The sequence below is a fragment of the Pituophis catenifer genome, unplaced genomic scaffold, assembly GCF_029215685.1.
Source record: "Pituophis catenifer annectens isolate HBS135680 unplaced genomic scaffold, rPitCat1.0.hap2 SCAF_1, whole genome shotgun sequence".
NCBI classification, from domain to species: Eukaryota; Metazoa; Chordata; class Lepidosauria; order Squamata; family Colubridae; genus Pituophis; species Pituophis catenifer.
In genome coordinates this window covers 125059658-125084529 of record NW_027256881.1, presented here as the reverse complement: position 1 = coordinate 125084529, position 24872 = coordinate 125059658, and the positions used below count along the sequence as shown (strand labels likewise).

At 36.4% G+C, this 24872-nt stretch overlaps 1 protein-coding gene across 3 annotated transcripts in view; it reads right to left on the bottom strand.

The window, feature by feature from the left end:
• Positions 1-21502, bottom strand: part of GCLC (glutamate-cysteine ligase catalytic subunit) — a 32390-nt gene extending 10888 nt beyond the window's left edge. The window contains exons 1-8 of one of the 3 annotated variants that reach the window (XM_070932942.1): positions 21247-21502; positions 12516-12628; positions 11343-11525; positions 5131-5244; positions 3339-3397; positions 3113-3249; positions 1515-1589; positions 510-626 (exon numbers count right to left, since the gene is read on the bottom strand). In XM_070932942.1, the coding sequence (XP_070789043.1) occupies positions 510-626; positions 1515-1589; positions 3113-3249; positions 3339-3397; positions 5131-5244; positions 11343-11525; positions 12516-12628; positions 21247-21396 (948 nt within the window). In that variant the 5' untranslated portion in view covers positions 21397-21502. Of the gene's footprint in view, positions 1-509; positions 627-1514; positions 1590-3112; positions 3250-3338; positions 3398-5130; positions 5245-11342; positions 11526-12515; positions 12629-21113; positions 21154-21246 lie in introns of those variants that run through there. The other 2 variants (XM_070932944.1, XM_070932943.1) reach the window with 2 other exon arrangements.
• Positions 21503-24872: the final 3370 nt, after the last annotated feature.

The following is a 24872-nucleotide window of genomic DNA, read 5'->3' as shown; positions in this document are numbered from 1 at the left end:
GTGACATTTTTTCCCTTCACAGAGCTGGGGTGGGCATGGCCTATGTGTGACGTATCCGGTCCGTGGGCCACCAGTTTAACACTCCTGACTTAGGCTAACTACTCTTACAAACTCTTAACTGCTTTGCTCACAGCTGCTGAATGTCCTCCTCTTAAGAAAAGCAAAATACAACCCCCTGATGCAAAGAGAATGCTATTCCTTAGATAATTTCAGTTGTTATATATTTCTATTTTTCATTTCTCTTGCTCAATCCAATTTCAGAACAAGATTAATCACATGCACATTTTTGTACATTTATTAAAAAAAAAATTGACAAAAAAATTGTATCAGTGATTCTGCCTCTAGGAAATTAAAAGAAATACCAGAAGAATGTAAAAACACAGGACATTTTATATGAAGATCATACTAAGAGAATGATCAAAGCATTTTTAATAAATGGGTTTGCAATTTTGTAACCAAGAATATATACTAGTGATACAACTGATCTACATTTGAGAGGTCTCACATACCTCTAGACCCCTCTCCTCTCTTGTTCTGTCATCTACTGATGCAGATATAACTCCCCAACGGCAATCAATATCTGTCACATAGCCTCTGTAAAAAGGAGCTGCAGCACTTAAAGCCATCTAAAAGAATAATCGGAGAGAACGTATTGTAATGAATTATCAATGCAATACCATATAAAGCTAAGCAAGTATGATCCTGAAATACAAGATGCTCTGCTCGTCTTCATCAAATCACCTTTATTTACAATACTACAAATTGTTTTACTAGCCAAGCAGACTCCATTTGCACTCCACTCTTCTACTCTAGTTTCTTTTTCTAACTGGAAAACTCCTGACAATGAGAACAATTAACCATTAATTAATCAATGGAATGGCTTGCCTCCAGAAGTTGTGGATGCTCCATCACTGCAGGCTTTTAAGAAGAAACTGGACAGCCATTTGTCTGAAATAGTATAGGATCTCCTGCTTGGGCAGGCAGTTGGGCTAGAAGACCTCCAAAGTCCTTTCCAAATTCTGTTATTCTTATGCGGACAGTATTTTGAGGATATAAGATTATGTCAAGGTAAAATGTGCTACATGGGCATGGCAACAAATATTGCACTACCTCTTGCTGTATTTTCTCCTCCAGCCCCTAAGCAACAGCTTGCAAATTTCTCTGATCTCTTTTATTCTTTCCATATAATTCATCAAGGATGGGAAATTTTAGCTTACTGAACATAAACTATCACCACTAATTTACAAATCTTATACCGATTGTTTTGAGGGTTGCCTCAATGAACATGCTTTTTAATCTTTTTTAAAAGAGTTTTAAAAGTTTTTATATATATATATATTTATTTTATTAATCATATTTCTATGCTGCCCACTCTCCGATGACTCTGGGCGGCTTACAACCATCGACAGTATACTAAATAGCATATTGCCCCCAACAATCTGGGTCCTCATTTAAATATAATAAAGTGTGTCTCTGAATAAAAATGTATTCAACAATAAAATGATTTCACTCACCACAATGGGACAGATTGTGGCTAGCTGATCATAAAGGTATCTTGCTTCAAAAATGCTGCAGGCCTGGAATGTTACCTATATAATAAATAAAAATCTATCATGATTTATGTTAAAAGTGAATATCAATGTTATTGCACTTTCCAGAAATTATAAAAAATGGCTCCACTGAATTTCTAACTGCAAGACTGTTTCTTTCCTGCAGACCTGGGATCATACAGTGGGAATTAAGTCCCCTTTTTCTTCCTTCCAGAATCTCATTGCTACTAGGCGTTACAAACACTACCTCCAAAACTAAAGTACCTATGCAGACTCACTCAAGAGTTCAGTTCCAAATCACAAATTGATTTATGACAATTTGAATACAGGTAGACCTCAACTTGTGAAAACTGGGACCAGAATTTCCATTGCTAAGCAAAGTGGTTGTTAAGTGAGTCATGTCCAATTTTACCATGGTTGTTAAGCAAACCACTGCAGCTGTTAAGTGGTTTGGTTATTAAACAAGTGGTCTGTTATTAAACAAATGTGGCTTCTACCATTCATTCTGCTGGTTGAGAAGGTCGCAAATGGCAATCACATCACCCTGGAGTGGTGCAACCGTTGTAAATACATGACAGTTGCTAAGCACCCCAATTTTGATCACCTAACCATGGGGATGCTGCAACAGACATAAGTGCAAGAACTGGTCGTAAGGCACTTTTTTTAGTGCTGTTGTAGCTTTGAATGGTGACTAAACAAACACTTGCAGGCAGAGGACTACTTGTATTCAAATTTAAAGAGCAAAATATTGCCTTTTTTTAGCCATATATTGAACATTTTCACATATTTTGCAAGTTCTAACTGTCTTATATGTCATTCCTTTTTCCTTTAACTCATCTAATGATACTGATATTCATTTTTCACACCAGGCACCTTATTCTCCCTCACCATAAATAACAGGATGTGTCATTTTTGTATCAATCTTTCACTTGAAAATTTATTTTACAATTTTGATGTGCAGTTTTAAATACACCAGTGCTTCTCATGACCTTTTATTTTGCATTACATTGTACAACCCTCTACTTTTCTTTCATTCCAATATTTTTAAATACTATTACATTTAATTATTTAATTGTTTTATTTATTTGCTTTGCGGTACCTTATTTTTGCAACTCGCTGCCTTCAGATGTTTTAAGAATTCAGTCACTCAAATTATTCAATGCAATTTTTCGAATCTCCTCCGCTACGCTATTATTTTTCCATCTCCTTTGTTATGACTGTTTTAGTTATCCCTCACTTTTCCTCCTTGTGTGTCTATTAGACAATAAACTTGTAGAAAATTACTAATCTTGTATTATTTGCTGTCTACTACTAATCTATCAGTTGCTTACAAAACATTAACAATTACCACAGCTTGGCATGGTGCTTGAATATTTCTGGAAAGGAGGAAAAAAGATGCCTAGCTGTGCAATGAACAGCAGGGAAAAATACATGCCTGTAATATATAAAATCTGGCTACAGAAAACGTAACTGAAAAATTCAAATAGCTGTTATGAAAACAACACAAAGCCAAAAGACAGCAGTAAAAATACTTAACAGTGTACTTATTTCAGTGAGTTTACCTGAAGGCAACAATTGCCCATGCCAAATCCCATGGCATCCATATATACATGATCGGGTTTAGCTGCTCTTACTGCTTCACCATCATCACTAGGAAATGTTTCTTTAAACGGCGATGGAGTATTCTTGTCTTTAAATACTGAATAAGACATTTGATAAAAGGTTAAACTCTTGGTTCTCAAAGGTTAATTAAAAAAAAATTAACAGTGAATTGCTTTTTTCACTTACCTGGTACATTTATAATTACTTTTTCGCCTCTTCTATGTCGAATATTTCTCGTTAAAGTACTAAAAAAAAATGTAAAAAAAATCTGAGATGTTGCCTTAACTTTTTAGATTAATATTTGGTTTATGGGTTTTCTAACCTACTACACTGATTAAAAATTATTTGTATTCAGTGAATTATATGAAGCATCAACACTATCTTGATACAGAGTGTTATGAGAAATAATGTCAGAAGATAGCTTACTTATTTGTCTATATTGCAAGGAATTACAGGTAGTCCTCAATTTACGATCACTGAGTCCAACATTTCTGTTACTAAGTGAAACATTTGTTAAATGTATTTTGCCCCATTTTATGACTTGCCACAGTTATTAAGTGAATCACTGAAGTTATTAAGTTAGTAATAGTTAAGTGAATCTGGCTTCCTATTGACTTTGCTTTTAAGGTTGCAAAAGGTATGATCACATGACCCCGGGACACTGAAACTGTAATAAATATGAGTCAGTTGCTAAGGATCTGAATTTTGATCATGTGATCAAGGGGATGCTGCAATGGTCATAAGTGTGAAAAATGGTCATGTCACTTTTTTCAATGAATTTTTTTGTTCTAGAGGGAACAAAAGATAAAAAACAAACTATTTCGGTATGCAATTTGTCTGATCTGCTTTCCCCTGCCTTGCGGAGTAGAGATTAGAGAGAAAGGAATTACAAGAGAGTAAGCAGAATACATTGGACTGTTTGTAGAGCTATTCCAGGCCAGCCTTGAGAAAGATTGTCTTTGCTATTATGGACAGAATCCTTCTCTGCAATATAGAAGCAATCTTTCTCAAAATTGGCCAGGAGTAAGAAGTCAGCCAGTGAAATTCCTGTTTCTGGTCAGCCTTGATAAAGCAGTTGCCTCTCTAGATTTGAGGAACATTGCCTTTGTCAGCTTTTACATATGCCTTCCATTGGCTGCACACATCTGTCAGCAGCTGCAGTGAAAAGTAACTCAATTAGACATAGTGGGGCAGGCCTCCCATGAGTTGGGGTGGAGATAGGGAGGCTAAGGTGGCTGAGGCCTTCTAGCCTATGGTGGGGAAGGAATTGCAGCGCTTCTGCAATCTTAAGTATAGTATAACCTTTATTGTCATTGTACATCATGTATACAATGAAATTGGTTGATTACACTGTCAAATACCAAAATTTTGATCACATGACTGCAGAGTTGCTGCAATCAGGGTGGATAAAAATTGATGATTTTCTTAAAAAAATAAAAAAACGGATAGTTTTCTACTTAAGATACATTAATAATTTAGTTTATTCAGCATGAAATGGAGCTTAGTTATGTAGCATGAGGCTGTATATTCTGCAATATTGGGACTTTGGTGAGTCAACAGCAGGTCAGAGAAGGAGCTGTTGTGGGACAGAGATGACAGTCACTCTTTAAAAATTATGATTTAAATCGAATTGATTTAAATCAGGCGTTTTTACTAGTGATTTAAATCATGATTTAAATCAACTCGATTTAAATCAAATCCACTCTGGCTGCAATGGTTTGAACTTTGAGTAGACAAGCTAGCTCTGAATCTCTTCTTAAATAGCATTGCCTGTGGAATTAATGTTATAAAGGATGGGAGTTTTGTCAGCTTATTAAAAGCATTGATAAAACTAAAATAGTATCTATAGAAAGAATAACTACATTCAACATGAGTGGTGAACCTCATACCAAATTTAAATTTGGATTATTATTATGAATTAGCATATCTTCACATCATCTACATTTTGAATACATCTGTATTCCTATTCAAAACTTACCTAAACCTGGGATGTTTGTTTATAGCCTCATCTGGGAAGAAAAGAGACTTTGAGGCTCCCGTCTCAATAGGTGTTGGATGATACTCTGGTATCGTAAATCCTGGACAACCTAATCTACAAATTCAATCAAATCGAGATCTCTAGTTGACAAACATTCATTTAATAAAGTTATATTAGAAATATTCCAGAACAAAAGTAAAAACCAAAGTTTATTAAGAATAGTAGTTATGTGTTTGGCACAACTCTTCTATAGACAGTAATTAAAACAGCTGCAGGCACTCAGTAAATGTACATTTTATCTAACCAATTAAAATAGGTTAATCTTGTTTCTGCCAAAAAAAACCCTGATCCAAAACAGGTAAGAAATTTACCAAATATGTTTCTAAGTAGAAAGCTTTCTAGTGCAGTGGTTTTCAATTTTCTTTACCACAGACCTCCTCAAAAGACCTTTTGTGGCCACAGACGATGGCCACGGACCCCCAAGACTTAACACATAACCACAGACCCGTGGTCATAGTGACCGCAACAGTTTTCCAAAATGTTCGGAACATCCCTATTTTTAGAAATGGGACTGTTCTGGTTGCACATAACTTTTGTTTTCCCGCCAGTAAGAATGTATGCAGCATCGTACTTGCGTGAGTTACTTGGTGTTTGACATTTAAATTTGGTGTAGTGACATTTAAATTTGAGTTGCGGTCATTTTGACTGCAGATCTTTGTTAACTTATGTTTTTTTTATGTCAGGGCCACATTTTCTGCCAAATAGAGTGTGATTTGATGATCCAAATTTCAAAGAAACTGTTCTAACATGGTATGAAAAAGCAGAGAGTGATCTGAATAAAGTGGAATCGGATTGCAACAAAAATTTTGTAATGGACGACTTCTGGTGGCACCGCCGACGTTGCTGGACACTCTCTCTCGGAACGCCAGCCCTGCGATCTTGTAAAACCACCCTGACAGCACAAATCAGCTGTCCGGTGGCTGGAAAACCTTTCCCCCGGGAGAAGAGGGAAAGGAGAGTAATCGGATGGGGGTAGAGCTCCCCGAAAGCCCCTGAAATAGTTTTGGGGGCTTGGAGGGTGAGAGCTCCCCAGGAAGTCCGGTGAAACTCCGAGATCCAGGGCGCTTCTGCTTTAAGCAGAAAAAAACGTCGCGACCACTTCTGCAATCTTTACTGAGATCTAAGTTGATTATCTATGCAGACGGAGTGAAGACAGGAGAGCAGACAATCACAAGTAACAAACCCTTAATTCCACGCTTAAGTTGCCACTTTTTGAAGTTGCTTAAAGGAGTGAAGAAAATGGCGCTTGTGCTTGAAAAGGTGTGAAAGTGAAAGTTAACTCTCGATAAAGCTGTTAACACCCAGCTGGCTTTTTTGAAAGTGATGAAGGCTCACTATTAGAAACATCAGTAAATACACAAATACTGATTGTGGATCTCTTTAAAGAAATTTTAGAATCATTTAACTCCGTGATAGTGGAAAGAATAGAAGGGTTTTTCAAGAAGGATTTTACTCAAATTCGAAACAAAGATACAAGTGAAGATACTGTATCGGTATTTCAGTTGCCATATAATAGTGAGTTGCTGAATGAAGAGGTGGAAGAAACAATCCAGTTTAATGTGCCTTTGGAAAATGGAATGGATGTTTTTCAAATTAAGAAGGAAAGGCTGAGAGGTTTGAAGGAGTATAACCAGGAAATATTGAGAGAGATTTCTCCAGAGGCTTTGATACAGTCAACTGGAAAATTGTCAGGAGGCGTTGGGATTTCTAATACAAGAAGGAAGATTCGAAGTGGAATTTTACAACTTTTTTACAAAAATGGACTCTCAATCGCAGTTAAAATAGCCATCTCTGGCTATTGGGGGTGAGTCACTGACCCCCACAGAGGGGGCTCGCAACTTGGGCGTCCTCCTGGACACACGGCTGTCTTTAGAAGAGCATATGACGGCCGTGGCCAGGGGGGCTTTTTATCAGGTTCGCCTGATACGCCAGTTGCGCCCCTTTCTGGATCGGGACTCCTTGTGCACAGTCACTCATGCCTTGGTTACGTCACGCCTGGACTACTGTAACCCTCTCTACATGGGGCTCCCCCTGAGGAGCACCCGGAGGCTCCAGCTGGTGCAGAATGCGGCCGCGCGGGTGATTATGGGAGCGACGTGGCACTCCCACGTAACACCTCTCCTGCGCGAGCTGCATTGGCTCCCGGTGGTCTTCCGGGTGCGCTTTAAGGTGTTGGTTCTCATCTTTAAAGCGCTCCATGGCTTAGGGCCAGGGTATTTGCGAGACCGCCTGCTGCTACCGATAACCTCCCACCGGCCAATACGCTCTCACAGAGAGGGCCTCCTCGGGGTGCCGTCGGTCAGGCAATGTCGGCTGGCGGCCCCCAGGGGGCGAGCCTTCTCTGTGGGGGCACCCACCCTGTGGAATGAGCTGCCTCCTGGAATACGATTGATCCCGGACCTCCGGACCTTCCGTAAAGCCCTGAAGACGTTTTTATTTCATCAAGCCGGCCTAGCCTAAATGGTTTTTTAATTGGGATTTTAAATTTTATGGATTTGGGGTTTTAAATTTGGGTAGCCAATGATTTAATTCTTTTAATTATCTTAACTTTTGCATTTGTATGTTTTTTAATTTTGGCTGTTCACCGCCCTGAGTCCCTTCTGGGAGAAGGGCGGTATACAAATTAAATAAATAAATAAATAAATAAATAAATAAATAAAGAGGTGTGTTTACTGAAAGGAACTACTTTGTGAAGAGAACAAGATTGTAAGGTACAGCAACTTCAGCTGAAAATTCAAGAACTTATAAAAATAAAAGGCGGAGGAATAAGACTGAAGAAGAAGGTTCGCAAAAAAGTCAGGAAAAATTACAATCCTTTTGCTTGGGGAGAATAGTAATAGTGAAAATGAATGACTATACCCATATTTAGGGATATGATTTGTTTTGAAAAGTTATGTTATAGTGAAAATGAATGATTTACTTATATTTAGGGACATGATTTGTCTTGAAAAGTTATAAGTAATGTTATGTTTGAATTGTTATGGGCCACTGACCAAACTTTCACTTTTGTCCTGAAGTATATTAACACTAAAGTTATATTTCAAGGAATGCTTTGTTGAAAAATTTATATAAGCTTATGGGTTAAAAAAAAAATATTGGGGATGTAAAAGTTATGGACAGTGCAGATCATTTAATATAAGTTTATGGGTTAGAAGAAGGATATTACTTAAATTTTTATACTTTGTTTTAAATTACATTAATATTATATTAAAGAATGTTTTGTTGAAGAATAAATATAAACTTGTGGGTTATAAGGAAAATATAAGTGGTGCAAGGGTTGAGGGAAGGTTTTTACAATATTTTTTATAGATATCAAATAGTGAAGATGTTATTTGATTATACGCAGTGGATTTGTAGAGAATAAGATGAATAAGTTTATGCAAAGCTATTAAGTAAGGAATGTTTCCAGGAAGAATCAATATAAGTTTATGGGGTAAAAAGTAAAAATAAGGTTTTTATAATATAATTTATTTGAGATCGATTAAAATATTTTGTTAATGTGTTAATATATGTAAGGGTTGGAAATGTGATGGTTAATTGTAATTGGGCTCTGATTGTGTAATGCTGGAAGAAAGAAGACTTGCTTATTATTGAAGAACGGACAAGAACGAAGTTGGATTGATTACTTTCAAGCAATAATTGGTTTAAATAGTTATATTCAGATATGAACAAGGAGAGTTAAAGTGCAAAAGGGAGATAAATCTATAGATAGTTAGCTTATGTTTCTTTTTAATATGTTTGTTAAATGCTATATCCTGTATTTGCTCTGGGAAGTCCGGGGGGGGGGGAGGGTTGGGGTAGGAGGGGGGAGGAGGGAAGGGAAAATATGTGTAAATTTTTAAAAAACTTTTCAATAAAAAAAAAATTGTAATGGACGATGAGGAACTCATTGCCGCTGCCGATTCTGACATCAATGATGATGAAGCTCTAGATGAAATTGATGACCAGGTACAATCCACGTCATGCAATAATTTATATGGCAAGAACGAATTCAAATGGTCTTCTGCACCTTTTGGAAGCAATAGATCCAGAACCACTAGTCACAATATTGTAGTACAATTACCTGAACTAAGGCCAGCAGCTAGAGTGGTCATTATGACCTCATGTCTGTAATAGCGCAGCTGAAAAAGTATGTCCGTGGTTAAGGGTTAACTCAAGATTTAAATCATAACATTTCTTCAAACCTTCACAGACCCTGTGACATCGCAGACCCCCAGGGGTTTGTGAGGTTGAGAACCACTGTTCTAGGGTATTAAATGTATTATTGTATTAAACATCACTCATTAAACTAAACATTAGAATGTATGGATCAACTCTAATAAAATTTGAAAAAATGAAGTTATTTGACATTTATATTCAAAGCACTGAATCAAGTTTATTCCATTTTCCAAATTGATTGAAATCATCAAATCATTTGAAATCTGATTCAATCAAAACAACTCCAGATCAAATCTAAAAAATTGCTAAAGTTAAAATTTACATAATACTCCACTGAAGTATACTTTTTGTAAAGAAATTTGAAACCATCACACATGATGATCGCCACCAATTTTAATGAATTTAAAAGGAGGCTGACCAAACTCATGGAGGATTGTAGTATGAATGACTTTTAGTCTTGATGTTACTTGCTATCTCTACAATCACAGATGGCATGATTTGATTACTAGCTGCTAGGAAGAAGTAGCAGAAAAAAGTCAATTTCCTATCTCTGAGTTTCCTAAACACATCTAGCTGGACACTCTTAACATGGAATGCTGGCATATATACCCTGTGTGCACAATTATTAGGCAAGTTATATTTTTGAGGATTAATTTTATTATTGAACAACTACAGTGCTCTCAGTCGACCCAAAATGTTAATAAACCTCAAACCTGAATATTTAAGAAAGTAAAAGTGAGGTTTTGGCTTTCTTAGGAGAATATCTATGTGTGCACAATTATTGGGCAACTATTAGTGTGCAGAATTATTATGCAACTAAATGAAAAACAAAAATTTCCCCATCTCATTCATTTATTTTAATTTGTTAAAGTGAAAATAATAAACAACTCAAAATTTACAAATAAACATTTCTGACATTTCAAAAAAAAAAAAAAAATCAGTGACCAATATAACCACCCTTCTTTTTAATAACAGTCATAAATCTTCCATTCATGGAATTTGTCACTTTCTTTATCTGTTGACGATCAGCTTTTTGTGCAGTAGCAACCACAGCCTCCCAAAGCCTGTCCAGAACACAGCCTGTTCAGAGAAGTGTACTGTTTTCCGTTACCGTAAATCTCCTGTTTAAGAAGGGCCCACAAGTTCTCAATAGGGTTTAGGTCAGGTGGGGAAGGGGGCCATGACATTATTCTTTCATCTTTAGGAACTTTACTGGCATGCCACACAGTGGAGTACTTCGATGCATGCAATGGAGCATTGTCCTGCATAAAAATCGTGGTCTTCTGGAAAGATGCAGAATTTTTCCTGTACCACTGCTTGAAGAAAGTGTCTTGTAAAAACTGGCAGTAAGTTTGGGAGATGATTTTGAGTCCATCTTCAAACCGAAAAGATCCAACTAGCTCATCTTTAATACCACCAGTCCATACCAGTACCCCACATCCACCTTGCTGGTGTCTGACTTTTAACAGAGAAATTCCAGGGTCAATTACAGTTATAAGTTGAGGACTATTTATTTTGTCATCAGCATGTTGCTCAGATGAGATAAGGTTCTTACACTGGAATGCAGTCTTTGCCTTTTGTCAAAGAACAGTTTTCATTGAAGTGAAAACATTATATTTTGGTTAGATCCATCCACAGAACGCTCTTTCAATAACCTTTTGATTTGCCTGGATCATTTTAGTCAGGAATAAACAAACAAATGTAATATTTTGATTAATTTGCTTAATTGGATTCTCTTTATCAAATTTCAGGACTTGTGTGGAGAACAGATCATGTTTTAGGTTATATTTATGCAGAAATATTGAAAATTCAAACAGGTTCACAAACTTTTAAGCACTGCTGCAGCTATAACTAAGTAGCAGTGGCTCTAAATGGGAAATACTTTATGGTGAATCTTCCTCTTTTTAAAATAGCTTTAATATTGCAACTTTTTTCTGAGTCACAGCCATCTGAAACCACTATATTTTCAAACTATTAGAAAAACAGAATCTAACCTTGGAAATGATGTGACAGTGCAAACAGCTTCATCTTTTTTTAGTACTGAAGCAGCTTCCTGGCGCCGCTTCCTCATGTTGTCCTGTACAGTGTTAAATTCAGACATTGTTCCTCCATATGGCTGCCCAGGAGTCCCTTCGATCATGTAGCTTCCATACTCTGGCCTCCATAATGTTGGATGGCTGAAAAATCAAATGAAAACTGAAAGTATCTTCTACAATAACGTATACTTACATAGCATGCAATTGTAATTTAGCTTTTAACTCTGAACCATGCAAACAAAGGTAAAAACCTTGACTCAGGATGGGGATGGCTTAATCTAGTACCTTAATTTACTTAGAACAGGGATCCCCAACCAGTGAGCCATGAGGCGATTGAAACCAGGCTGTGGAAATGGCCGGCAAGCACCCACCCACACTTGTGTAAGTAGCAGGCAAGCGTGTGCGTGCACACTCCATTTGCATGAGCAGCAGGAGGGCATGCACACCACTTACACAAATGGAGCTGTGCACATGCTGAAACATTCCCTCTCCCCCCGCCAGTCCGCAAAGCCGGAAACATTGGGGAACTCTGTCTTAGAATGTGTTTTATGATTAATAGGGATTCCAACTTTTTGGAAGAAAAAATGCAATAGTGTAAGTACAACAGCACTATACCATGCGTAATTAATCTTTCGGTCAACAAAACAAATGAAGATATTTAAAAATATAGCTGGCATAAAATACGAATTGTATTTTGCCATTTCTCAAATACAATATTAATCATTTTAATAATTAAATATTACTTAATTAAATAATTAAATTAGAAACATTTGCCACTGTGTTGCTGCAAATTGAAAGCACTGATCTTTTAGGGTACATGCAAACACGTATTATTTATGAAAATACATTTCCCATTGTTTAGAAAACGAGAGCCAATTTGGTGAAGTGGTTAAAGAAACCAGTTACAACTGAGAGACTGCAAATTTTGGCCTGTATTTGTAAGCTGGATAACTTTGGGGCCAGTCACTCATGGCAATGGCAAATTACTTCCAAAAACATTGCTGTAAAAACTCCATGGACCTGTCCAGGCAGGAGCCAAAAGTGACTTGTAATAGACAGAGATTGAAATACATGCTAATTAATAACCTGGCTAAATTTCAGCATGTATTTTTATGAGCTGATGATACTTACTTTGGATTTATTCTTTCACCTTTTTCTTGTAAAGTATGAAGTACTTCTTCTCCAGTTAATAACAGCCGTGCTCTCTTATTTTTATGGTCAAAAGCTACCAACATATATTCCACCTAAAAGGCAACAGAAGTTCAAAATATAATTTTTAGCTCACAAAACAGAAAAACACTTAAGTTCACAAACTGGTGACCTGAGGAATTATAATTTTTAAAAGCAGACTTCATGGTAATGTTTTCTAAATGGGGATATTTAAAAATACATCTTTTATTTTTGCATGTCAAACTGCAAATTTTGCAAGTCCTTTTTGCCCACAATGTATCAGTAAAGCATAATATTTACTCAGCAGTTGCACAGTGATTTCCTCAGCATGGTTTTGATCAAGGATGAAAGCCTGCCTAAGGTTCTCTTTCAATCCATTCTACTTAAATTTATCTCAAGTTTTTGTTGTCACAAATTTTCACTTTTAAGACTGCAGCTACTCACAACATAGAAGGCAACTAAAGAGAATGATAGAAAACTATAGTATCCAGCATTACAAACATAGCAAACATCCAAATGAAAATCCATCCTAATACTTTTTTGAATCAAGAGTTTAAACGAGGCTATTAAAAATGTATGTATATTATATTTAACAATATAAAATGTCTTAGGAAATATAAACTATATACCTTTCAGTACAATTTTATATCAAACTTGCTGACTCAAGACTGTTTTTTTTGCTGACTTCATGGGAATGACAAAGCTATACTCTTATCGACCTTTCCAACATGCAATTTATTTACAACGTGGACCTTGTGCAGAATAACAGGACATTTATTCTGTACCAAATTGAACAAATTGAATTTAGCTGCTATTCAAGTCAATCCTAGCAGCCACATCCAGTCACCTTGCCCAAATTCAAAACAGAACTGTATACATCACTTCTGAAAAATCTAACTGAAATATTTTGATTGCATTTTAGCAAAATGTTGAGAAAATGATCCCAGGCATTTTGAATAAAGCAAAGAACTTATATTTGATTATAGCAAGAGAGGCATTCCGTTGCTTTGCTCACTCAGTAGAAAGCCACTGCTTCTAAAAGCACTTCTTCCAAAAAAGCAGGGAAGAAAGGAGAAGCATTAATGTGGTTGGTGAATTATTCAGTTAAAAATCTTAAGCTTTTTTATAAAAACTAATGTACATTAACTTTTCAGCTTGTTTCTGTAACTTTTAAGGTCTAGCTGTATCAATTTTGGTAGCACAAAACAGAGATTTACAAAAGGAAATTAAGTGAAAAAGATGGTTACTTCTAGTCACCTAACTATTGTTATAATGTATGGGCTGCTATTAAAGCTACTTACAAATCCTCATGTTTCCTTTTGTTTCTGTTCAGCAAACAGAATGGAAGAAAAACACAGCATTATGAATATTAATAATGTACATGTTAACAATTTTTATTGCCAGTAATCTGCAAATACTGCTTGCTTTACCTAGAATGTTATTCCCAGATCATCTGAAACTAGGATTTTTATTTTTCTCAGGACATAGCCTGTTTAATTACTACTTGAAAATAATAATACATTCACTAAGTTTTATTAGAATAAATAATGTATATTTTGAATTTGAATAAGGATTGGGGCGGGAGGGAAAAGCCAATTGAGGATGCAGTCAATAAGGAAACTAACCACAAAAAACAAGTAACTTCTGACTTTCACCAGTGCAGACACAAACAAAATAGAATTCATAATATCTGAAAATCTGCAAAGTACCATAAAAATGAAAGATCTTAGAAACCCAACATTAGTTTATTATTGGATAAAACACTAAAATACAGAACCATTGATTTTGAAGGGACTTTGTAAGACATTAAATCCAATTCCCTGATCAGTGCAGGCATCTAAATTAAAGCATTTCCAGCAAATCATTGCTTAGCTGGAGGCATTCAACAAAGGAAAAAAGTCAGAATTTGAAATACATTTGTGTACTGATCATGAATATATAATTTATAAAAGTACAAACTTTTGCTGAAATTTGAAACATAGGAAGAAGTTAAAGAATGTATGATAAAATGGGCTAAGAAGTTTGTTTATAATACAGATGTATACAGATGGAATAATGGAAAAACATGTGATTGAAAGGATAGAACTTTACACTGTGTTATGATATAAAAGAGATTTTTTAAAAAATAAAGTGATGCCAGAAAAATTATCTGGAATGTACAGAGGAGCTTAAATCTATGCTGGAAATGTGAATAATATGAATGGATGTTTTATCATAGACTTGTAAAAAGCTAATAAAAAAAATGAATCCAGATATATACAGAAAATTCAATGGAAGCCAGAACTTTTCCTTTTAAGATTATAAATAAACATGAATAAACAGAAAAAAAGCCATGGAAGATTATTTCAATATATGATCATAGCAGTGAGATGACTATATGCAGAAAGTTGGATATAGAACCATTCACTATAGAAGAATGGTTGGTGAAGTTGACAAATTTTGCTGAAATGGATAAATTAACTTAATAAATATGAAATATAAATAAATTTCTTTGATTAGAGAAAATACATATATGTTTATCTAATGAAGACTGGAAGCTTCGTTGACTTTTTGCATAAAAATAAAAAAAAAGAATTTTTGACTTAGAGGTTTTGATGATTGATTAGGTGGGATGAATTATAGAAAGAAGAGCAATACGATATATTGTGTTTTCCCGAAAATAAGACCCTGTCTTATATTTTTTTGAACCTTGAAATAAGTGCTTGGCCTTATTGCCATGCGCTCAAAAGCCCGATTGGGCTTATTATCAAGGGATGTCTTATTTTGGGGGGAAACAGGGTAACTTTAGGTTAACTATTGACTTTTTAAAATACAAATATTTCAGCAAACAATTCCTTAGGCAGCATTTCTGCAAAGGTGATGCACGATCAACTTTCTAGTGTCAATAGACAGTGTTTTGTCAACATAATAATGAAGCTACGTATGAAGCAAGCCAAAAGACAAATAGGACACAAATTCTAGTTAAATAAAGGTCTTACATTTTCTTCATATTGGCAGATAATGATAACAAAACTTGATTGTGGTGAAGCAGTTAGTTTGTCTTTTCAGCTTGCTGAAAGTTTGATTATGCAGAGTGTTTATCAGGGGTCCTTGGTGTGTTTATCGCATTTAGTATCAATTTGTAGATCAGAGAGAGTACTACCAGCAAAAGATCCTAAAACTTCTTCCCCCCACCCCTTAGAATAGGTTTCACATTAATCTTGAATTTCAGATCTCTAACACAAATTTGTCTTGTTTTAAAAAGCAAACACGATGCATCTAATCTAGTAGAAGTTTATATAGCGGAAGAGAAATCAGTAATCTTAATACCAAGAAATGGCATTGTTATTATTTTCCCACAGTACAGTACAGCAAACTAATGATTAACAAAAGCAAAAATTTCAAGCATAACAAAGAAGAATTTTTTTAAACTACAGACGGAATCTAATGATACCACTCAGATTATTATTCTACCAGTAAACCCATTTTATTATAAAAGAGCAATATAGAAAAATATCATTTGTGTCATTTACTTGGATATGTATAAAAGTATAAGAACTTTAACAACTTTACCATATAGAGGAATTATTGAGTCTGTCATCTGCACCTCTATAACTGTCTGGTTTGGTTCTGCAACCCAACAAGACAGACACAGACTTCAGAGGATAATTAGAAGTGCAGAAAAAACAATTACTACCAACCTGCCTTCCATTGAGGACCTGTATACTGCACAAGTCAAAAAGAGGGCTGTGAAAATATTTACAGATCCCTCGCATCCTGGACATATATTGTTTCAACTCCTATCCTCAAAACGAAGCTATAGAGCACTGCACACCAGAACAACTAGACACAAGAATAGTTTTTTCCCAAACGCCATCACTCTGCTAAACAAATAATTCCCTCAACACTGTCAAACTATTAACTAAGTCTGTATTACTATTAATTTTCTCATCGTTCCTATCACCCATCTCCTCCAACTTATGACCGTATGACTGTAACTTGTTGCTGTATCCTTATGATTTATATTGTTTCCTAGTATGATTCGATTGCTTATTTGTACCCTATGACTATCATTAAGTGTTGTACCTTATGATTCTTGACGAATGTGTCTTTTCTTTTTATGTACACTGAGAGCATATGCACCAAAGACAAATTCCTTGTGTGTCCAATTGCACTTGGCCAATAAAATAATTTCTTTCTTTCTTTCTTTCTTTCTTTCTTTCTTTCTTTCTTTCTTTCTTTCTTTCTTTCTTTTCTTTTTTCTTTCTTTCTCTTTCTTTCTATCATCTATCTATCTATCATCTATCTATCTATCTATCTATCTATCTATCTATCTATGTCTATCTGTCTATCTATCTCTACATACAGTTTCAACAATCAAAGCTGATTTATCTTTTATACTAGTGTAAGAATATGTGTATGTGTATGTACGTCCACCTATTTCCATAAATCTTAAAATTTAACTCCAGGTTTCTTTCTTTCCTATTTATGATTTTTGTATAGATCTGCATTTTCTTTTAAATAAAATAAAACACAAAAATACTGGGGTTTTTGTATCTTAAAATCACAATATATGGTATGTTATATTAAAAAGCATTAATAGGAGAATAGACTTCTATTTTCTACCAGTTAAGTAAGCCCCTATCATTTAAATACATTTTAATATCAGAGGGACCTAAATCAGATGTCTTTTAACAAAAGTTATAATTTGTACCAAGTACAACTTGAATACTATTTATTAAAGGTAAAAAATATATTAAAAGCAGAATGTGTGTCAGTAGTTTATTTTTGTTTTGAAACTTAACTCATACTGCCCTACAAATTAAAATTTGTCTTTGTAATTTTCTTATTTATTTTATTAAAATTAGATCCTGTCACAATTAAAAACAAGTCTTAGTGGTTTACCCGAGGACTGCAATCCAATACACTTTCCTAGGGGTCAGCTCTACCAAAAACACTGGGGCCTATTTCTGAGTAACTGGGATGAACATAATCTGTGCAGACTTCAAATTTATCCCTAAGAGATTTTAACTTTCAATTTAGTGTATTTTGAATATAGCAGATATAAGCATAGGAAATTAGGAGACCTAGGCCACTTTTCTATCGCAGAAGCTAGAAATTTGATTACACTCAAGTTAGTTTTGATAGTTTTAATCAAGTTAAGACCTGTACAATATTGTTAACTCTGATTACAAAAACTGATACATCCTTTTATTTCTGTCTTCAGGCTAAAATACATGTTTTAACAATCTGAAAGATCTGTCTCTTGGTGAGACAAGTTAGGATGTATATAAGGAATCTGTTCAAACATAACCCTTCAAAATTGCTCCTCCTGACAGCAGAGCAGCTAACAAACCAGGAACTCTCCCTTGGCATTTAATTACAACTACCAGACATGATCTGTAAAAATCTGGATAATCACTAGACATGAACAAAGTGATAAACCATTTAATGGTCAACCAGTTTTTTTCAGATCTGATTTGGTAATATTTACTATCTTAATATTATATCTGGATTCCTAACTCTCTTAATATACAAAAGTCATAAGCTAGGTATTTTTTTCTCTTGATATTTCATTCCTTAATAATCCAGGCTTGTTACAAGAGAAACAAGACAGATGTATTGCTTAGCAAATCACAAATGGAAGTTTCAGAGTTTATTTTGTTCCAGGCAGGAAAACTAAGAGAAGCAATAAAATATGGTCACTATTTCTTACTCCTGGTGAGAATTTGCTATTTTCTAAAACTAATGTCTATGCATTTTATATATAACTTTTCAAGATTCTTTTATTGGCAACTTGATTTCCTGGAATTGAAAATAAGCATACAAGAGTTATACAATTCTATACCTACAGCAAATGCACAAAGCTATCAATCTTGATGAAAGGTTATAGCTGGCTGGTGGAGCATATGCTTTGCAAATATATGGTCACAGATTCTGTTCCTGATATCTATAGATGATAATATTTAAAAGAACTACTAGCAATTAAGTTTATACTAATGAAGTATGGGAATCAGTAACGTAGTGCATTTTTTCCTTTTTCTGAATACATATCTATGAATGCAATCTACCTAAAATTGAACCCATCAATATTGTTAAATGTGAGATTTGTAGTTTAATTATCTGATTTATCTTTATTGCAAAGATATTTACAGCTATTTTTTTTTAATGTAAAAACTTTTTACAGGCATTCATCTTCAGTGTTTGTGATGTACCATGCCCCTGGGCATCACAAGTCTGGAGTTGTCTTATGAAATCTTTTTTTTACAATGCATAGAGCAATTATCATAGCTCTAACGTACAAAATTGTATGGATTATTTTTTAAAGCATACATAATCTAAATCCTTGGAAATGATTCTAAGATTTATTTTTGTATGTAATATAATCTTGGAATATTTTCAGACTGATTGAATTGTAAAAAATAAGCTTTCCTCAGTATTACCACACAACATATATTTCAATTTCGGAGTTTGTAAATTGACAGTTAAGAATCTTTGAGGATGAAAGGAAAAACGATCTCAAGAAAAAGAGTTTCAAAACTCCTCTTAGGTATTAATTTGGATAAAAAATTCAAGTAGGCTTTGCCCAAGATTGTATTTAAAAGTCACTATCAAAGTGTATTGGTAATGTATCTGAAAGTTTGTCTTCAAGTCAGTACCTTTTTAAGAGAATTTGATGAGCCAAATTGTTATTTTCATATATTATGAATATTACATAAACATAATTCAAGCACAAAGTTTTCATTCTTAGAAAGCCTCATTTTCACAAACTCATTTTCTATTCTTTGGACATAGATTATATACAAAAAGATGTCAGCAATTAGTTCATGCTGTTATTTTGCTTAATCTACGCACAGCTCTAAGTTTTAGGTAAAAACTTTACAGAGAATTTAGAAATGGTTTACAATTGAGCTTCAATTACATTGTCAAGCAATAAAATCAATGACCAATTCAATTCACACTAAATGTTTTTTTCTAGCTTCATTTACCTCAGTCATTTTCAATGGGAAATATAGTTATTTATGTGTTTTTTGCAAATCATATCAAAATTGTTAAATAAATTCCCTACTAAAATTTTTTGGGCAGACTGCAAACATATAGAGAAAAAGCAGTTGAAAATTCCTTAAAACATATGAAACATGAAGAAATAATATGCTTTGCAGGTTGTCGATATCCTGCTTTCTGGATTAACTATGTTATATCACAGGCTAGAGTGTCTGGAAACAAATGGCTTATACATTTCATAGATAAAACAAAATTGATGAATCCATTCAATTCCGGAAAATTAACTGATTAAGAGAATTTTGAACACCACTGTTTTCAAACAGTATCCTTCCCCTGACCCAACTCAACTTTAGTGTTTGATGCCTCAAGTAAGTACAGTAACGCCAATTGCTCTGAGAATATCCCCAGCTCTTGAGCAATATATAAAGACTTTAAATTTAAAAAGTGAGACCTCTACCCCAATAATCTGTTAAGATACTACTGGATTTTCATTATAAGGCACATATATATCAAACACAGAACCTAGATTATAGAGGCCTCAGAGAAACAGCTGTTTGGCTTTCCTTACTATAGTAATACACAGCATACAGGCTGGCCTGGCCTGAAGGGGTTTTAATGGGAATTTTAGATTCTTTTATTGTTTGAATTTTAATTTGACTTGTTGTTGTTGTGAGCCACCCTGAGTCCTTGTGGAGAAAGGGCGGCATATAAGTCCAATCAATCAATCAATCAATCAATCAATCAATAATACTAACAGGGCATTAATTGTTAATAGGATGGAGCGCAATGAAGTATAAATATAAAACTGCCTACAGATGAAGAGATTCATTCATACATGCGCATCTGTAATCTGATCCTTCTGGTATCCAAACATATATTCCAAAGTAAAATTTCCAGGTATAAGTTGCTACTTATACTACTAACTAACATAAAAACGCAAGGTCTCTGCTTTAAGGCAGTCCGATATTGGCAAGAAAAAGTAAACGGAGCAATTTATAACTGTTAAAATAGCATAAAAGACAGGAGTCCATAAGCTAATACTAATTGCTTTTTTCTATGTAAGGAATTTTCCTAAGAATGTTGAAGATCAAGCCAAGTCCGGGGCAAAAGCAATCGAAAACAGAACGGAGGATAAACATTTACTTTCCCACCAGCTTCGGATTGTACAGTCTGTAAATATATATATTTACATTACATTACCATTAACTGGAATATATATGTATGTATGTATATATGTATGTATGTATGTATGTATTTATATGTATGTGTATGTGTGTGTGTGTATATCTATATCTATATCTATATCTCTCTCTATATATATATATATTCATTCATTCCAGTTAATGGTACAGAAAGGGGAGATGCTGGCTTGTGAACCCAGCCTCAGATAGGTCAGCGACAGGGAAGGGATTTGACGGCTGCCTGTCTGTTTTCTAAGGCTCATACCTAAGAGCTCCGTTTAAGGAAACTCCGATTTAACTAAATCTCCCCCCCCTCCCCGCCAGCCTCCTGTCCCCTCCATTTCGCAAGGCGCAGAGCCAGAAGCCTCCCCTTCTTCCAGCACCGACCTTCTACCTGAAAAGACAGGGGGAATGGCGGCCTATCTCAACCGGGAGACTTTCCCAACGCAGCCGAAGGATCCCTCCATCAGCCAGGCCGGCTCTCCGAAGGGTCCCCTTTCCCTTCTCCGTGGGGGTGGGCCGCTCACCTCGTCACCCCACTTGAGCACGTCCTTGTGCCTCTCCCCGACGGCCCGGTAGATGTGCAGGAACTGCTGGATGCCGTGTTTGCGCACGTGCTCCGCGTGCCGCTGCGTCTTCTCCCAGCTGAGCGGCGAGCCTTGCGACAGGAGCCCCATGGCTCTGCGGGGGAAGAGGAGGCGCGGGGAGCGCGGGGAGAGCGCGAGAGGAGGAGCGCGGAAGAGACAAGCTGCGGCCGCTGCCGTGACAACTCCGAAGAGCAGCGCGGGCCACGAGCCCCGATCAAAAAAAAAACAAAAAAAAAAAAAACCCTACTTCAGGCGGCGGGAAACACGCAAGGAGAATCCACTCGCAGCTAGGCGTAGGGGGGGGCAGGTGGCTGAGCAAAGGAAGTGGGGGTGGGAAAAAAGGCGCTCCGGCCGCCTTCCCAAACCTCCGCTTTGCCAGCGGCCGGACACCAAACGAGGGATGAGGAGACCCTCCGCCTTGGCTTCGCGCGCTCGGATACTTTTAAGGGAAACCCGAGAAGGCTGAGGGCGCCGGCAGCCGCCTCTCCGCTATGGTTCTGACCGTCCCGGGAGAGGAATCGCGTGACACGTGACCGAGGAGCAAGGGCGGAGAATAGGCGCTCTCTCTCTCTCTCTCTCTCTCTCTCTCTCTTTCGCGCGCGCGCGCGATTTCTGGTTCGCGCGCGCCGAGGGGAAGGAAGAGGTACTAAGGACAGACGTCGCGTCATGCGGTGACTCAGCACTTTCTGGCTCCAGCGCCTCTCCCCCCACCCTCCGTTTGGGTTCTTTCTAATCGGCGTTGGGAGGTTGAGGTTACCTGTTCTTAGGTTTTTGCCAGGTGCTCTTCTGGGTTTTGTCTAACACCAATACCCACCACCACCATCACCACCACCACCACCACCAACACACACACACACACACACACACACACACACACACACACACATACAAGCACACTCCGTCGGCCAGTTTCAAAGAAGACGGGTGGTGGTGGTCATAAATACCATTGTTCTTTCTGAATGTGGACCATCCAGAATAGCATCAGCGGGAAGATTTGCAAATAGAAACAGGACGACTGTGGGGAAAGAAACAAAGGTAGTACCACTAGTCACAGGCGGCTTGGGAGCAATCCCAAAACAACTGGAGCACCACTTGAACACCGATATTGACAAATTCACCATCAGTCAATTGCAAAAGGCAGCTTTACTCGGTGATGCTTGTAACTACATCAAACATCCACACCTGCCTATCCCAGGTCCTTGGGAAGGACCCCATAGGTGGACAGAGATGCCAAACCCAGTCTAGACATCTGGGTGACTGCAACAAGCCATAATAAACAATCCGTATCTTGCCCATCCCAGGTCCTTGATAGGCAGACAAAACTGCCAAACCCAGTCTAAATAATTTCTGGATGATGTGCAACAAACAATAATGATGCAATTGTGTGTGTGTATACGTGCACACAAGATGTATACGTATGTTCAAGTTGACTTACAACCTGGTATGTTTACAGTTCTCAGGGCATGCTTAACTGTAGTCACGGTAGGGAGTGACTACAGCCAATTTATCCAAATAGGTAACCCAAAGGGGTAATTTTAGTTTCAAGCAGACCCCACTCTATTTAAGGCTATAGATTCACACCCCCCCCCCCCAAAAGTTGAGGCTATATTTTACAGTCAGCTGCAATAAAGGTCCCATATTGTAAAGCCTTTCTAAAAGATTTAATTTATATCCTTTTTGTTTTACCTCCCCTAAATGTAAAAAGTCTCTTGACAAGACCATTTGGAGAATACAGGTAATTCCCTTTTTTTCTCAGAAAACAAAATATGGGAAAGATAGTGCTGCCCTCCCTTTGTATAATTGTAAACAAAATCTGATTCCTAGATCAGATTGTGAATGATGGTAACTAGGTTAGGTAACTTGGAAGTTCCAATTACCTGTATTCTCCAAATACAACCCCTCCCTTCCTCTTTGTGTGTGTGTGTGAAGGAACTATTTAAATTGTGACAATCTTTTTCAAATAATTTCCTTAAGAGGATTCAAAATAAATAATGCCTCCAAGTCAACAACAAACTGCTGGAAAAAGGATGGGAAATAGATGCTACAAAACAGACAATACACAAAGATTCTTCAACATTACCTGAGAATATTCTTTATTCTGAGAATAAAATTAAAACTATAAAGGCTGCTGTACTAGAATAAATTCATGCCCTTTGCACTTTTGCAAATTGGAAGTGTGCTTCTGTGTGTGATTAACCAGATTGCATTAAAATAATGGTTGGCCCCAGAGTGGGGAAAGAATGGGGATTTTGCAGTATCCTTCTCCTGGAATGGGGTGGGAATGGAGATTTTGCAGTATCCTCCTGCCATGCCCACCAAGCCATGCCCACCAAGCCACGCCCACAGAACTGGTAGTAAAAAAATGTGAATTCTACCACTGCTCAGAAGCAACAGTCACTGAATCTGCAGAATGCTTAAAGTCACCTTCATTGCATTAAAGTTCATTGCCTTAAGGTAGATCTTAATTTCAATTCATGAATCTTTTGGTTTGAGGAAATTGTGGTCAAATCAACATACTTAAGTGAAGCCATTAGCATGTTTTCTTCTTCACATTTGCTGGTATATTTAAGCCAGTTTGGTCTAGTGGTTAAGGTATAAAGCTAGAAAGCAGGAAACTGTGAGTTTAAGTCCCAATTTAGCCATGAAAGCAGCTGGGGGGCTTTGGGCCAGTCACTCAGGTCTCAACCCAATCCACCTCATGGATGTTGTTACACGGAAAATAAGAGGAGGAAGGTGCCAAATACATCGTTCCATCTGCAAAAGTGGAATTTATACTGTACCACCATAACACTGTTTCTTATAACGTGCAAGGTGGCAAATCAAAACTAGAAGGTCATAATATGATTTACCTCGAGACAATATGACGGGGTGGTTTTAGAAGAACTGGTTCTTTTAATCTTTTAAGCTATTGACCAACATTGGGACCTATAATGAGCAGTTTATAAATATGAATGTATCTAGTTTGATGAAGTCACTTAAAGAGATTGATTGATTATATGATTATTCTCTTTTTTTAATGAATTTTATGGAGGGGAATTGGATATACTTAATAAAGGGTTCCCAGATCACCAATCAAAGACAAAAGAAAAATTGAAGATACAATAATCTGAATTCTTCATAAAACTCCAGTAATACGGGAAATTGATGGTATGATGACTGGCCTATCTGGAAGTACCATGTTTCCCTGAAAATAAGACACTGTCTTATATTTTTTTGAACCCTGAAATAACCGCTTGGCCTTATTGCCATGCACTCAAAAGCCCAATTGGGCTTATTATCAGGGAATGTCTTATTTTGGGGGAAATGGAGTATTATTTCCCATTAGCAATTATTATGTGTTTTTTAACTCAAAATAGCCCCCCCCATCAGAATGGTATAGTTTTAATAGCTGCACAGAGTATTCTGATACTGTGTATTTTACCCAGCAATTACTAGGATGAAACCTGTATCAAAACCTGTACAACTAAACCCATTGGCTGAATTCACATATTTTGTCAAGTTGTAGTTTATTTAATCTATTAAACCACATGTCTAGTTTCATGCAACATTCTAAACCAAAGACAAAC